The sequence below is a fragment of the Haematobia irritans genome, chromosome 1 (assembly GCF_050003625.1).
Source record: "Haematobia irritans isolate KBUSLIRL chromosome 1, ASM5000362v1, whole genome shotgun sequence".
NCBI lineage: Eukaryota > Metazoa > Arthropoda > Insecta > Diptera > Muscidae > Haematobia > Haematobia irritans.
The window spans coordinates 143,672,465-143,689,611 of NC_134397.1; the positions used below are offsets into that span (position 1 = coordinate 143,672,465).

Genomic DNA, 17,147 nt, shown 5'->3' on the forward strand with positions numbered 1-17,147 from the left:
GTCAAATCTACGGATCGGTTTATATGGGGACTATATACAATTATGGACCGATATGGACCAATTATTGCATGGTGTTTAGATACCATATACTAATATCACGTACCAAATTGTAACCCGATCGGATGAAATTTTCTCCTCCAAGTGGCTCCGGAGTTCACTTCTGGAGATCGGTTTATATGGGGCCTATACGTAAAACTGGTCCCATATGGCCCATTTGCAATACCATTGGACCTACATCAATAACAACCACATGTGCCAAGTTTCAAGTCGATAGCTTATTTCGTTTGTAAGTTAGCGTGATTTCAACACACGGGCGGACGGACGTGGCCAGATCGATTCAACATTTCATCATGACCTATATACTTTGTGGGGTCTTAGAGCAATATTGCGATGTGTCACAAGCGGAATGACAAAGTTACCATCCAAAGTGACCCTCCTATGGTGGAGGGTATACAAAATTAGGTATATACATTTTTATTCAAAAGAGTTTCTTTCTCCAATGTAAGAGGCTCCGCAAGCCAAATCGGGGGATCGGTTTATATGGGGGCTATATATAATTATGGACCGATGTGGACCAATTTTTGCATGGTTGTTAGAGACCATATACTAACACCATGTACCAAATTTCAGCCGGATCGGATGAAATTTGGTTCTCTTAGAGGCTCCGCAAACCAAATCGGGGGATCGGTTTATATGGGGGCTATATATAATTATGGGCCGATATGGACCAATTTTTGCATGGTTGTTAAAGACCATATACTCACACCATGTACCAAATTTTAGCCGGATTGGATGAAATTTGCTTCTCTTAGAGCGATCGCAAGCCAAATTTGGGGGTCCGTTTATACGGGGGCTATACGTAAAAGTGGACCGATATGGACCAATGTTTGCATGGTTGTTAGAGACCATATACTAACACCATGTACCAAATTTCAGCCAGATCGGATGAAATTTGCTTCTCGTAGAGCAATCGCAAGCCAAATTTGGGGGTCCGTTTATATGGGGGCTATACGTAAAAGTGGACCGATATGACCCATTTGCAATACCATCCGACCTACATCAATAACAACTACTTATGCCAAGTTTCAAGTCAATAGCTTGTTTCGTTCGGAAGTTAGCGTGATTTCAACAGACGGACGGACGGACATGCTCAGATCGACTCAGAATTTCACCACGACCCAGAATATATATACTTTATGGGGTCTTAGAGCAATATTTCGATGTGTTGCAAGCGGAATGACAAAGTTAATATACCCCCATCCTATGGTGGAGGGTATAAAAATCTCGTGGAAGTGAGAAAGATATGAGGGAATTAGGCAGAAATAAAATTTTTTGAGCACAATCTTCTTTGGGAGAAAATTCTTCCAAGCATATAATATTTTTGGGCTCAAAATGCTACCAAACACATAATATGTTCACGTAAAAAAAAAAAAACAAAATATATGTGCTTCTTGTAAAATATGTTTGAAACGTATTTTAGAGAAGCGATTTTTTTAAGGGTAAAGAGTGATACGGTCAAAATTTGGTCAATATAAACTTGACGTATTTCTTTCAATTTTGCATTAAAAAAACCTGAACACCGCTCATTTTGAAGGTGTGTGTATGTAGAATGTTGCTCCTGTTTTGATTTTGGAATTCACTCTTCCGTTGTCAAAATGCCGTCCAAGCAAGAAGAGCAGCGTATCAAAATTTTGCTCGCGCATCGCGAAAATCCGAGCTACTCGCACGCAAAGCTGGCAAAATCGCTAAAAGTTGCCAAATCAACCGTTACAGATGTAATTAAAGTGTTTGGGGAACGTTTTTCGACAGCCAGGAAGTCTGGATCGGGGGGAAATCGAAAACCGGTAGCCGCTGAGAAGACAAAGAGAGTTGCCGGTAGTTTCAAGCGAAACCCTAACCTCTCTCTCCGAGATGCCGCAAATAAGCTGGGTGTATCGTCTACAACCGTGCATCGAGCCGGACTATCGACTTACAAGAAGGTAGTGACTCCAAATCGCGATGATAAACAAAATACAACGGCCAAAGCGCGATCCCCGACGATGCTGTCGAAGTTTGACTGCGTGGTAATGGACGACGAAACCTACGTAAAAGCCGACTACAAGCAGCTTCCGGGACAGGAGTTTTATACGGCAAAAGGAAGGGGAAAGGTACCAGATATTTTCAAGCACATAAAACTGTCAAAGTTCGCAAATATCTGGTTTGGCAAGCCATCTGTACCTGTGGCTTGAAAAGCAGCATTTTCATAGCTTCCGGGACTGTCAACCAAGAAATTTACGTGAAAGAGTGTTTGAATAAACGTCTGCTGCCTTTCCTGAAGAAACACGGTTGTTCCGTACTGTTTTGGCCGGATTTGGCATCTTGCCATTACGGTAAAAAGGCCATGGAGTGGTACGCCGCCAACAACGTGCAGGTGGTTCCCAAGGACAAGAACCCTCCCAACACGCCAGAGCTCCGCCCAATTGAGAAATACTAGGCTATTGTCAAGCGGAAACTAAAGAAGACCAAAAAAACTGCTTAGGACAAGCAGCAGTTCAAGGCAAACTGGCTTTCTGCGGCGAAGAAGGTGGACAAGGTGGCTGTACAAAATCTGATGGCAGGTGTCAAGCGTGAGGCCTGGCAATTCGGATTTGGAAAAGCGAAAGCCTAACTGAATATTTTTCCTGAATTTTATACTAGGTTAGGTTAGGTTAAAGTGGCAGCCCGATTAAGATTCAGGCTCACTTAGACTATTCAGTCCATTGTGATACCACATTAACTAAAAGTACCTATTACATATGGGCACTTCTAGTTTTAACCGCTGAACCTTCTTGATTATTTTTCTTTGTTGAACCAACCAGATTGTTCCAAAAACAGTAGCAGACTGCTTAAGTTAACGTTTTCCAGATCCGCCAGTAATCTGAAGCTATATGCTCCTAAAAGTTGCTTGCGCTTTACACAAAATGCAGGACACTCACACAAGAGGTGTTTAATTGATTCTTTTTCCTCCGCATCATGACAGCTCATACAATAGTCATTATACTTCGCGCCAATAGTTTTTGCAAAATCGCCTATCAGGCAGCGACCCGTTATAGCAGATATCAGGAGTGATATCTGACGTCTCGAGAACATTAGCATATCTAGTGTGCGGTTTAAGTTGAAATGGGGCCATATTTGCTTGGTGTCGTTACAACCCTTGCAATTCTCCCATCGAACATTTGCCATCATAACAGCCTTCTCACGCAGCATGAGCTTGCAGGTAGGTAATTTTATACTAATTGAACTTGAAAAAGAAATTTAATTTGATTTTTTAAATAAACGATTTCACCGATTTACACGCGTTTTCCCTTGACCAAATTTTGACCGCACCACCCTTTAAAATAGTTTTCATAATAAATGCAGCAAAATCTCTAATTTGTAACAATAAATGCTTAGGGAGCACCTTTACATCATAATATAAAAAATGATATCCGCAGCATATTCATTTTCTTTTTTCACAAACATCTTCAGGCATGGATTAAAGCATGACCCTCTTGGCCAATTGTGATTTCTTATGATACCTAAGAGATACCTGGGCCATCTATTGAATTTTTATTGTTTGCTAATTTTATTACAACCTAACACAACTTGGACCAATTAACACCTGATACAAGCATTGTTCAAAAAAAAAAAAAAAATTATTATCATAATATTTTAGAGGGAATATTTTGTAAAACCTCATACCTCAGGTTGGGTTTCCCCATGAACAATACACACTAGCATTGCCTCATGGCCTTCTCCAGAGAATACTACCGGACGTTCAACATTGATTTCGGGTGGATCTGTAATAGATTTGCAAGGGCGAAAGAAAAGGTAGAGAACATAAAATAAAAATTAATACCCAATATCCGTTTCTGGGATTACATAGAGTGGGGTAATAATTATTATTATGGAAAGGCCAATGGACATGACTGTATCCACAAAAATAAAAAAGGGTGAAAAGAATAGGCTTCCAAGGATTTTTTTCTCTCCTTTATGGTTATTGTAAAATATATTTAAAATACCCCTGTGATTGTAGTAGGCTTTAGTGGTATACTTACATAGAACGTGTAAAATCACTTGACTTGAGGCCGGCTGACCCACACCATTATTGGCTGTGCATATATAAACTCCACCCTTGTGGCGATCCACATTTTCAATTGACAATATATGCGAATGAAGTTTCTCCTCGCCTGCAGGGTATATTTTATTGGTTCGATGGTGATGGTTGGTCGGTGGGTCGGTAGTTCGGTCGATGGATATCAAGAATAAAGAAACCAAAATGAAGAGAGGGAAGAAAAAATTTTCGTGAATAGAAAGAAAATTAACATAAAGGAAATATTTAGTTTTCTAATAAAATGACCCTTAAGATTATTTTCTATTTTTGTTGCTGTTGTTGCTTTCTTCTTTATCACTTCTTTTCCACAAGGTCCTTATATTTTATTCATCTTGATTTTTGCACTCTCGCTTTTGTCTTCTTTTATTTGCCTTCATTCATGGCTTATTAACATATTTGAAGCTTTACCATTCTTCTCGCTTCAAAGGACCCCATGATACATGCTGAGTTTTAAGGTATTTTTCTTCTGTTTTTTTTTTTTTTGTGGTAGAGGGATGATAGAAACATAGTAAAGGAAAATCTTACCATTGGGCAAAATATTATTTTTACGACTCCATGTTACATTCGGTGTTGGATTGCCAGAGGCTGAACATTCAATACGAACTGAGGAGCCTTTTTTAACTTGCAAATGACCGCTGCTGCTCATATGATGAATCCTTGGTGGCACTGCAATGCAAATAAAGAAAACGTAGAACATACCAAAAACTTTAACTATGATTTCAACAATGGCACAATGGGACATAAAATAAATTTTTCACAAATTTCACAATTTGGTGCATTGTTGGGAGAGGGAACAGTTTTTCTTGCTAGAGTATAAGTTTTTTGTTTCTGCCTTGAAGGCAATTTTCACAATTTTTGTTGAGGAAATTTCAAAATTTCCTCAAATTGTTATTTGCCTTTCAATGGCGATGCGGGGGTAGTGTTTAGTTTATAAATTGTTTTATATTGCCATGGAATATTGATGTTTTGTAATTGGTCAAGGAGGGCATATTACGAGAGCATTTTCCAAAGTACCATTGATTTAAATCATGGGGCCAATTCGAACAATATGACCATTAGAGGGTAAAATAAGTTTGTCCTCCATAAACTGAGAGGAAACATGGTCGTAATATTAATGAAATAAATGTAACGAAAAATAATCATAAATTCAATGAAATATTTCGTTAATGTTATGATTATTATATTAAAAATGAAACATTTCATACATATGAATACGTTGTTGCTGTGTCAATCATAAGATTTTTTGGCTAAATTTAATTAAATTTTCTTATCATACAAAATGGGGAGTGACCACTTTGACGGAAATAAAAAAATATTTATTATTTATTTATATATTTACAATCATAATGAATTATGAAAATGAAGGGGAAATATAGGTGCTAACAACATAGGTTTTCGACCTAAATAAAAAAAAATAAGTATATACGGCCGGAAGTTCGGCCAGGCCGAAGCTTATGTACCCTCCACCATGAATAGCGTAGAAACTTCTTCTAAACACTGCCATCCACAATCGAATTACTTGGGTTGAAGTAACGCTTGCCGATGGCAAGGTATCTTAAAACCTCCTAACACCGTCTTCCAAATTGTAAGTAAGTCCATACGTGTATATAATAAATTAAAAAAGACCGATTAAACACGTTATAATTCAGTTTGACAAAATTTTCTATAGAAATAAAATTTTAACAAAATTTTCTATAAAATTAAAATTTAACCAAAATTTTCTATAGAAATAAAATTTTAACACAATTTTCTATAGAAATAAAATTTGACAAAATTTTCTATAGAAATAAAATGTTGACAACATTTTCTACAGAAATACAATTTTGGTAGATTAAACACGTTATAATTCAGTTTGACAAAATTTTCTATAGAAATAAAATTGTGACAAAATTTTCTACAGAAATAAAATTTCAACAAAATTTTCTATAAAAATAAAATTTTAACAAATTTTTCTATAGAAATTTGCTGCAAGTAGAGGATGCTGATGAGGAATGTGGTAATTCCGAAACAGCTGTACATCCAACCATCTTGCAGTCTATAGGGCTTTGCCCAAATAAATTTGACAAGCATACTTTTCCTCTGTTGGTTAAGCTACACTTGTAGTTTAGTCAATGCATGGGTTTAAGCTGAGATCAAAAACAACAATAACGATTGAAGAGAAGCCAACAATAACAAACAAAACGAATAGAAATAAAATTTTGACAAAATTTTCTATAGAAATAAAATTTTAACAAAACTTTCTATAGAAAAAAAAATTTAACCAAATTTTCTATAGAAAAAAATTTGACAAAATTTTCTATAGAAATAAAATTTTGACAAAATTTTCTATAGAAATAAAATTTTGAAAAATTTTCTATAGAAATAAAATTTTGACAAAATTTTCTATAGAAATAAAATTTTGACAAAATTTACTATAGAAATACAATTTTGGTAGATTATTTTTGGCTCGAGTGGCAACCATGATTATGAACCGATATGGACCAATTTTTGAAAGATTGGGGATATATAACTATAGACCGATATGGACCACTGTTGGCATGGTTGTTTGTATGGGGGCTATATAATTATGGACCGATATGGACCAATTTTTGCATGGTTGTTAGAGACCATATACTAACACCACGTTCCACATTTGAACCAGATCGGATGAATTTTGCTCCTCCAAGAGGCTCTGGAGGTCAAATCTGGAGAACGGTTTATATGGAAAAAAATTTCTTTCTATAGAAAAAAATTTTTTACCAAATTTTCTATAGAAATACAATTTTGGTAGATTATTTTTGGCTCGAGTGGCAACCATGATTATGAACCGATATGGACCAATTTTTGAGTGATTGGGGATCGGCTATATATAACTATAGAACGATATGGACCACTGTTGGCATGGTTGTTTATATGGGGGCTATATAATTATGGACCGATATGGACCAATTTTTGCATGGTTGTTAGAGACCATATACAAACACCACGTTCCATATTTGAACCAGATCGGATGAATTTTGCTCCTCCAAGAGGCTCTGGAGGTCAAATCCGGAGAACGGTTTATATGGGGGCTATATATAATTATGCACCGATATGGACCATTCCTGACACGGTTGTTACAGACCATATACTAACACCATGTTCGAAATATCAACCAGATCGGATGAAATTAGCTTCTCTTAGAGCGATCGCAAGCCAAATTTGGGGGTCCGTTTATATGGGGGCTATACGTAAAAGTGGACCGATATGGACCAATTTTTGTATGGTTGTTAGAGACCATATACTAACACCATGTACCAAATTTCAGCAGTATCGGATGAAATTTGCTTCTCTTTGAGGCTCCGCAAGCCAAATCTGAGAGTCCGTTTATATGGGGGCTACACGTAAAAGTGGACCGATATGGTCCATTTGCAATAACAACTACTTGTGCCAAGTTTCAAGTCGATAGCTTGTTACTTTCGGAAGTTAGCGTGATTTCCACAGACGGACGGTCGGACGGACGGGCGGACATGCTTAGATCGACTCAGAATTTCACCACGACCCAGAATATATATACTTTATGGGGTCTTAGAGCACTATTTCGATTAGTTACAAACGGATTGACAAAGTTAATATACCCCCATCATATGGTGGAGGGTATAATAATTCAGCGACACATCATACGTATTTGAACCAAATTGCAGGGCAATTATCGAAGGCTGTAGCGTGATTAGAACGGAAATACGGACAGAGGGTCATTTTTGTATCGTCACTGAAGAAGAATATATATTTTATGGGTCTGATACCAATATTTCGATGCGTTACAAACGCAATGATAAAGTTAGTTGGTGGAAGGTATTAACAAATATTTTTGCGGAAATTAAATCATACAACCACTGAAATTTTCACAAACATTTTATCGAATTATCAACACAATTTTTCCATATCTATTTATACACAAACAAAAAAAGTTTTGTTTTTACTTCAAAGACGCGGAGAATACAAGTAAGGATACTTTTAAGACACAATTTCTTTAAAATTTAGGTTTTGCGTTCTTGCTTCTAGGAAGCAAATTTTAATTTTTCGTTTTTTCAGCTTTTTTTCTACATATGCTATCAAAGTCCTTTAAAAACGAGTTTACAACAACTTTATTTTCTAAATTCAGACTCGACTTCCAGTAGAAATTTTGCTATGTTTCCAGTAAAAAAACGTCTTTAAAATAAAGTGTTGAAAAACATGTCCTATTTTTTAACGATTTTTTGCTTTGTAGTTAAGATGCAAAAAGACAACAAATTTAAAGACAATTTCATTAATTCGAAAGAATTTTTCTGAATTCTTAAAGTCAAATTGACCTTAGGTTAGGTTAGGTTCCGTGGCAGGCCGATGTAGCAGGCTCACTTAGACTACTCAGTCCATTGTGATACCACCAGGGCTGTGGAGCCGGAGTCGGAGTCTTGGAGTCGGAGTCTGAAGATTTTGCTGGAGTCGGAGTCGTAAAAATTTTGCTCGACTCCGACTCCGGCTAAACCAAATTTTTCACTTCACATTTTTTGCAACTAAGCAAGTTTTTACGCAAATTAGTTTCCATTGCTTTATTCATTCGATCAATGTACAGCATGATTGTAAATGAAAATCAACTTCCAATTACGGCTATCTTTTTATGTTTCCTAGAATGTTGGACTAGCAGATGGGCTAGATCGATCCATTTTAATGCCCATATCAATTTATTTGAAATATTTCGAACAATCGAAATTATTTTTTTTTAATTTTATTTTAAGGTCATATACATATGTGGAATATTGACAGAAAATTTTTTCAAAGTTGTTTTTTTATAGAAAATTTTGTCAAAATGTTATTTCTATAAAAAGTTTTGTTAAAATTTTATTTCTATAGCAAATTTTATTTATTTCTATAAAAATTTTATTCAAAATTTTATTACTATAGAAATATTTTTTTCTATAGAAAATTTAGTCAAAATTTTATTTCTATAAAAAATTTTGCCAAAATTTTATAGTAATAGATTTTTTTATTAAAAAATTTGGTCAAAATTTTATTTCTATAGAAAATTTAGCCAAAATTTTATAGTAATAGATTTTTTATTAGAAAATTTGGTCAAAATTTTATTTCTAAAGAAAATTTTGTCAAAATTTTATTTCTGTAAAAAATTTAGTCAAAATTTTGTTTCTGTAGAATATTTTGGAGATTTTTTTTACTACACAAAAATTGTTCTAAACTTGTATATTTATTGATAATTTTTTCAAAATTTTATTTCTATAAGAAAAAATTGTCAAATTTTATTTTTATAGCAAATTTTCTCAAAAATTTTTTTCTTACTGATGCTCACTGATACTCACTGCTACAAAAATGTATTCAAAATTTTATTACTATGGAAATATTTTTATCTATATAAAATTTAGTCAAAATTTTATTTCTATAGAAAATTTTATTCAAAATTTTATTTCTATAGAAAATTTTATTCAAAATTTTATTTCTATATATTTCGTCAAAATTTGATTTCTATAGAAACTTTTGTCTAAATTTTATTTCTATAGAATATTTTGTCAAAATTTTGTTTCTGTAGAAAATTTTGCAAAATTTTATTTCTATATAAAATTTTGCAAAATTTTATTTCTATATAAAATTTTATTTACTAGACAAAATTTTTCCAAAATTGTATGCTCACTGATACTCACTGCTAAGACGAAAACTTGTAGAAATGACTCAAATTTTCAAATTTTTCAATGAAGAAGTATATAAAATTTTGCCTAAATCGATTCAGATTCAAATTCGTGCATATGGGAATATAAATCTTTATATAGCTCGCAACAAATTTAAAGGATTTGAGATAGTATCAATAATGTTGGTCAACAAATACATATACTGTTGGTATCTTCTCATATTATGATGTGAAATTGAGACCTTTATTTGCACACATAAATAAATACGATACTTTATATCGATCCACTTACGGCACCCCCACAATAGAACTACAAATTAGTAGTATTAAAATCAGATTTAGTTATATTACCCGGAGTCGACTCCGGAGTCGGAGTCGAGCTGATGAAAAATGCTTGAGTTGGAGTCGGAGTCGAGCAAAATTGGCTCGACTCCACAGCCCTGGATACCACATTGGTGAACTTCTCTCTTATCACTGAGTGCTGCCCTATTTCATGTTAAGCTTAATGACGAGGGACCTCCTTTTATAGCCGAGTCCGAACGGCAGTGAAACCACTTAAAGAAACTTTGAAACCCTCAGAAATGTCACCAGCATTACTGAGGTGGGATAATCCACCGCTTTTTTGGTGTTCGGTCGAAGCAGGAATCGAACCCACGACCTTGTGCATGCAAGGCGGGCACCACCGTGGTGCAATGGTTAGCAATACGACTTCAAAAGTTTATTGTCTATTGGACAAAGAAAAAAACTTTATATTAGAGAATGCTAAGCAAAATTTCCATTCGTATTTTAAGGACATGAAATGTTTGGGCTCACGACGATATCTTTCTCAGTGTATATATGTAGTTGTTTGCATTGTATTTCAATAAGTAAAATAGTTATCTTCCTGGCTAGAAGAAAAATATATAGCAAAGCATTTACTAATTAGTTTAAATTAAATACCAACTAATTTTACAGATCAATTGATTTGATGATGGAATCTCACAAACTTTTTGTTTCCACTAAATGGATTTGTTTTTTTTTTTTGCTTTATTACAATAATTCTGTTCATTAAATATACAAATGGATTTTTGAAAAACCACAACGATGGTGATAATAATTTACACTTACTATATGAGTGTGAAAATGTGTAAAAATTTTTAACGACAACTTTTCTGATGAAGTAGTCACTGGTAATGATGCAGGAGTTGATGATCTATTTTGTTTTTTAATTCAGTTATTCCCAATAAGTAAAACCACTAAATACATTAACATCTATAACCAATTTTATGTAATGAATGAGTGCAACAAAATTAAAACTCACAACCGCAAAATTTCCATATGGTAGTTGGTCTGACTTTATGCAATGTGGTTAATATTTGTTGGATTCAAATTAAACATAACAATCACAGATAAATTCATAAATAAATAAATAATTTTACCAGGTGATAATGGTAGTTACAAGTTTCCATAAGTTTAATTATAAAATTGGTAAAGCGGACAATTGATATTTTTCACCCTATACTAAGGCAATGTGTGACATAGAGAATTGTTTTATATCGTATTTTTGAAAAATTTTTCATTTTGTTAATGATGACATCTTTCAAGTTAATTTTATAATATTTTTATTACAATGGAATAGTCTAATATTTTTCAATTTTTACTATACCGAATATATTATTGATATTTATTCGATCGAATCAATTTATGTATTATCGATAAAAAGCCACGGACGATGACAAGAAGCTTAGACGAATTCAGTCTTATGTCTTCCTGACTGGAATGGAGGAATTTCTGTGGCTTCATTAGATTAGGTTAAGTATAGTGACAGTCCGTTAGTGGTTCCACAAGTGTTGAACTTCTCTCTTGTGTAAAAAAGTTTTAAACGAAGGATGCATAATCTTCAAAATAAATCTTAAGCTGGAATTGTTTTTTAGGTTTAAACCAAAGGTACAATATTTCGGTTAATTTAAAGATTATACGAATTCAGTCTCATATCTTCCTGAGTGGAACAAAGAAATTACTGTGGCTTCATTAGGTTAGGTTAAGTATAGTGACAGCCCAATAGTGGTTTCACAAGTGTTGAACTTCTCTCTTGTGTAAAAAAGTTTTAAACGAAGGATGCATCATCTTCAAAATAAATCTTAAGCTGGAATTGATGCGTGTTTTAAATTTAAACCAAATGTACGATATTTCTGCTAATTTAAAGATTTTCTTTAAATCAAAAATATTTTTCTTCACACTAGGTTGGATTAGATTAGGTTGCAAATTGGATTCATGTCGGCTGAGATACACCTAAACCAAAGATAGTATTCGACTTGTTGTACGCTTCAAATTCTTTTTTTTCCATCGTACCCTTCTTTTATTCCAGGAACACTGTGTCTCTAACGAATTCATCTCATCATCCTCAAAACACGCCCATACACCAGACACATGCACCATCCTCTGCTAGTTCTATTCAATTCTCGTTTCTACACGCAGAGAAGGAATATGATCACCCCAACAATGTTCCAAGAGCAAAATGTTACTTTTTCACGGAAAACATGTAGCATGTTTGCCGAAACCATATACTTTTCTCGGAATTATGTATCTGAATTCCGAAAGCATGTCATGTTTGACAAGAAAAGAATATTTTTGCGACAAAAATGCTACATGGTCGCTGTGAAATAGTAACATAGTGCTCTTGAAACATGTTTGAGGTGATCATATTCCTTCTCAGGGTGTACGTGCCCGCCCGGCCCGGTGTACTCTCCTTGAGTAGTTCTGAGTTATAGCAACAGTTGGCGATGGCAAGGTATCTTCAAACTCCTTAAAATTGTCCCCTAAATAGTAAATAAGTACATATGGAATCTATGATAAAATAGGCCGATGATATACACAGAAAAAAACTTCACGAAAATTTTTCCAATTAAAATCTTAAATTGAGTTTTTAAAAATATTCAATTAAACATTTAATTGATTCAACAATTTTTTTAATTGAAATAAAAATCAATCACAGAAATTAATAGTATCAATTAATTTTTTAATTGGATCAATTAATTTTTTAAATTGACTTTCAATTAATTTTTTAATTGATACTATCATTTCTGTGTTTGAAGACATTTTAAAAATTAATTGGACCAATTAATTTCGTGATTGAATCAGAAAAATAAAAATTTGTGTGTACCAGCACTCACAGTAGTTTTCTTTCAAATGAAGATTTTATGCATTTTTCTGAAATGTAGGCGTTTTTATACCCTGCGCCACACTGTAGATCAGGATATTATAAGTTAGTGTATATGTATGCAACACCCAGAAGGAGACGAGATAGACATACGAGTATGGTGTCTTTGGCAATATTGCTCAGTGCTGGCCCCAGACTCGATCTTGCCATGTCCGTTTGTCTGTGAACACATTTTTGTGATCAAGGTCTAGGTCGCAATTTTAGTTCAATCGACTTCAAATTTGACACAAGTATGTCATTTGGGTCAGAATACAGCCCTATTGATTTTGAAAGAAGATCGATTCAGTTTTAGATATAGCTCCCATATATACCTTTCACCCGATTTCTTCTAATATGGCTCCAGAAGCCAGAATTTAAGCCCGATTTGCTCTAAATTTTGCACAAGGAGTGCAATTAATAATGTGCCAAAGATGGTTGAAATCGGTTCAGATTTAGATATAGCTCCCATATATATCTTTCGCCCGATATACACTTATATGGGCCCATAAGCCAGGGTTTTAGCCTGATATGCATTAAATTTTACAGGGAGTGGAATTAACGTTCTCGATATATATGCCAATTTTGGTTGAAATCGGTTCAGAGTGTTCATATGTATCTTTCGTCCGATTTACACTCACCCGATTTAAGTGAAATTTTGCACAGGGAGTGGAATTTGCATTATAGCTATGCATGCCAAATTTGGTTGAAATCAGCTCAAATTTAGACATAGCTCCCATATATATCCTTCACCAGATTTACACTCATATGACCACAGAGGTCAAATTTGTGATCCGATTTACGTGAAGTTTTGCAAAGGGCTACTCCCTGTGCAAACATACACTCAAAAAAAAGTTTACTTGGATCCAAAGATTTTGACCTTCCCTTAAGGATTTTGGTATTGATTCCGAGCCAAAGATAAGGCTTCTATAAAATAAAGAAATTTTTAGTGACCTATCTGGCTTCAAATCTAGGACTAATAAAATTAAAATTAGGATACAGATCTCATTTATCAAATTTTCCTTCTCTTTTCGCGGTTTATTAATAAAGGTACTCACGTACGAACAAATGCCAGTTTAAAAATCCAAATTATAACGGATACTTCAAAGTAAAACTCGTTTTCTTTATTCCAAAAAAAACTTTAAACCAAAGACTCTAAATTCTCTAAATAAGTCTTAGTCTATATTTGAAGCGTTTTTATCTTAAATCTAAAGTTTCATTAGTTCAGTTAATTTAAGGACAATTTCTTTAAATCAAAAATGTGTTTCTTTACTTTAAGGAAAATTAGCCTTAGGTCAAGGACATGGGACTTTAACGGAGGGACGCTAATTTGCAAAATTTGTGCCCTACATGTCATTTGTTTAAAGAAATTTGTCCTTAATATTTTGTAAATTTCGCATCCTAAAATTTAGGTTGCGTAATCTTTAATATCACGTAAAATTTTTTTAGTGTATTTACTATGCATATCAAATTTATATATAGCTTCCATATATATGTTTTTTTCCGATTTGGACAAAAGTGGCCAAAGTACCCACATTTTCCTTATAAAATCACCACTGCTAAGCCGAAAACTTGTAAAAATGACTCCAATTTGCCTATATTTCTAAAACATAACTATCGATATAAATCATAAATAAACTTTTGCGAAGTTTATTTATGCGCGTTGCCCAATATACAAAGCTGCGTTGTCGTACGATCGCTTCATGTGTATAAAGCAATTTATTCGATTCGGCAATGGAAACACTCGACAAAAGCGACTCATCAACAGCAAAACTGCGGCTATTGACGACATTTGGGAAATGTTGCAACATAACTTGGCAGTAGCTTACACTCCTCATGAAGCACTAACAGTTGATGAGCAGTTGTTCCCTTACGGTATGGTTTGAAAGTATGGTGGTTATGCGACTCACAGAGTTATTATCCTGTGTAGGGAATGATATATTCTGGAAAACTGCCAAACCAACAACGGGAGATAAACCAAGAGCAGAACGTAGTGCTGGATCTTGTGGAAAAATATTTAAATGCTGGCCGTACTATATACGTGGATAATTTCTTTACCACTCTTGACATGGCGCGTATTTTGTTGAGGAGGAAGACCGCATATTTTGTACAGTGCGCTACAACAAAACATTCATTCCGCAGGAGTTCAAGAAGAACCCGAAGCGCACCATCAATAGTACATTATTTGGGTTCAACGAGGGGGATATATCGTTATGCTCATACGTGCCGAAAAAAATAAAGTGGTGAACGTACTCTCCACAATGCACTACACCTGCCTCGTTAACGAGCAAACCGAGAAGCGGAAGCCCTATGCCATATTAGATTACAACGCCAACAAATGCGGTGTTGATACCATGGATCAAATGCTAGTTACTTACAGCTGCAAAAGAGCAACACAACGATGGCCGTTGGCCATGTTTTATAATATGCTGGACGTCGCTGCATTGGCCGCTTTTACGATTTACAACGAAATGAAGCCTATAAAAAGGTGTGGCAGACGGCGGCCGTTCTTGTTACTGCTAACGAAACAATATCGAAGAACGTGCCCTGAACAACCATATAACCATAATGTGGTATCACAATGGACTGAATAGTCTAAGTGAGCCTGAATCTTAATCGGGCTGCCACTTTAACCTAACCTAACCATATAACCTCATATCCAAGGATACGCAATGCGATGGAAGCATTCGATGTCAGGGTAAGAAAAACATCTTCAAATTCAAGAATAGTATATATATTTATTTGTTTTTTATTTTTCTTTTCCTTTCAGGTATTACTAAGACCGATGGAAGGGAATGTACCGTCGTTTGCGGCTAGGTCAAGTAGACCGTCATGTAGGCTTTGGCGTTCTGAGTACGGACGGCAGCGGAAAACGAGGGCATACTGCTTCGGCTGCGGCAACGCTGTTTGCGGAGAACATAGCACACTTTTAAATCTCTGCAACACTTGCGCACAGGGCAGGGCATACGAAGTACATGCTCAACAACAATAATTTTTAAATTTTTTATAATAGTCTTAAGAAAATTCAAGCAAAAAAAAATTAAAAAAATTAAAAAAAATATTTTTGTATGTAGAATTTAGTTATAAACAATAAAAACAAAACAAAAAATCAAAACATAAAGCAACATGATTTACAAAAAAAATGGTCCGTAGGGACCTTTTCACACGGCCGTGAAGTTCAGAACTGTCACTCATCGTAGGGTTATTTTAAAATAGGTGCATCTTTGGCTCGAAATCAATACCTAAATATCATTGAATCCCAGTAAACGTTTTTGGATGTATATTTTCTTTCCTGTTGGATTCACTTTTCTTTCAGTGTTTAGTGTACTGTACCAAATAAACGGATTTTATTCAACTATTATTCTTTCTTAATTATTCTCTCATTTGATTTCCCAACTTAACAAATAGATATTCAAACTAATCTAATATACGTATATTACATTCATATATGTATGTGCTATACTAAACATATTAATAACATATACATATATGTGTAGGTGTACTTCATTTAAAACATTGACCAAACCAAAGGAAAATTAAGATATTTAAGGTTGCAAATTGTAAATATTTTAAGACTTTAAATACGGATAATCCTCTTATAATAATAAATTTGTGGTTGAAAGACTCTGTTACAGCATGTCATCCCTTCAGTACTCTTTTGTTTATTTTCTTTGAACTTAACTTTTCTTTTAATTGGAAAATGTTTAGTCAATAAGAAATAATCAAAGTTGTATAAATATTTGGTGACAATATAAGAATAAAATATGTCCATCTGTCATCGAAAGCAGTCACGTTTATCAATATCATTTTGTGTGATGAATGCAATCTGTTTCAGTAGCTATTATTTCTTTACCATGGACAGGCAGCAGGTGAATATGCTTGCGTATATAAACAATGATTTATGTTTTCTGGTAAATTATTTGCAAATAAATGTGGTTTTGCGTAACAAAAGTTATTTCACGTGACATCTAGTATTCAACAAATTCACACACGAATAATTCTGGTCACATACATACACAAATGTGGATGAGCAGATGTCCAATGCAGATAGGACAAAACTAATCTAACGCTTTATAATGCATTACGGGAAAACAAAACGAGAGTAGTTGAGTAAGGACTAACGTACGAGGATTGCCTTTTATATTTCGTAATTGGGCAACCCTAGTGCCTGACATTTTTGAATTTATAAGTACTCAGAACATTTTGTCATTCGACCGCCACTTGTA

General features: G+C 34.3%; 1 protein-coding gene across 1 annotated transcript in view; it reads right to left on the bottom strand.

The window, feature by feature from the left end:
* LOC142221942 (uncharacterized) overlaps positions 1–17,147 on the bottom strand; it is a 618,143-nt gene that overhangs the window by 129,087 nt on the left and 471,909 nt on the right. Inside the window, exons 4-6 of the mRNA XM_075291829.1 lie at positions 4,637–4,777; positions 4,056–4,187; positions 3,700–3,797 (exon numbers count right to left, since the gene is read on the bottom strand). Of these exons, the coding sequence (XP_075147944.1) occupies positions 3,700–3,797; positions 4,056–4,187; positions 4,637–4,777 (371 nt within the window). The remainder of the gene's footprint in view (positions 1–3,699; positions 3,798–4,055; positions 4,188–4,636; positions 4,778–17,147) is intronic.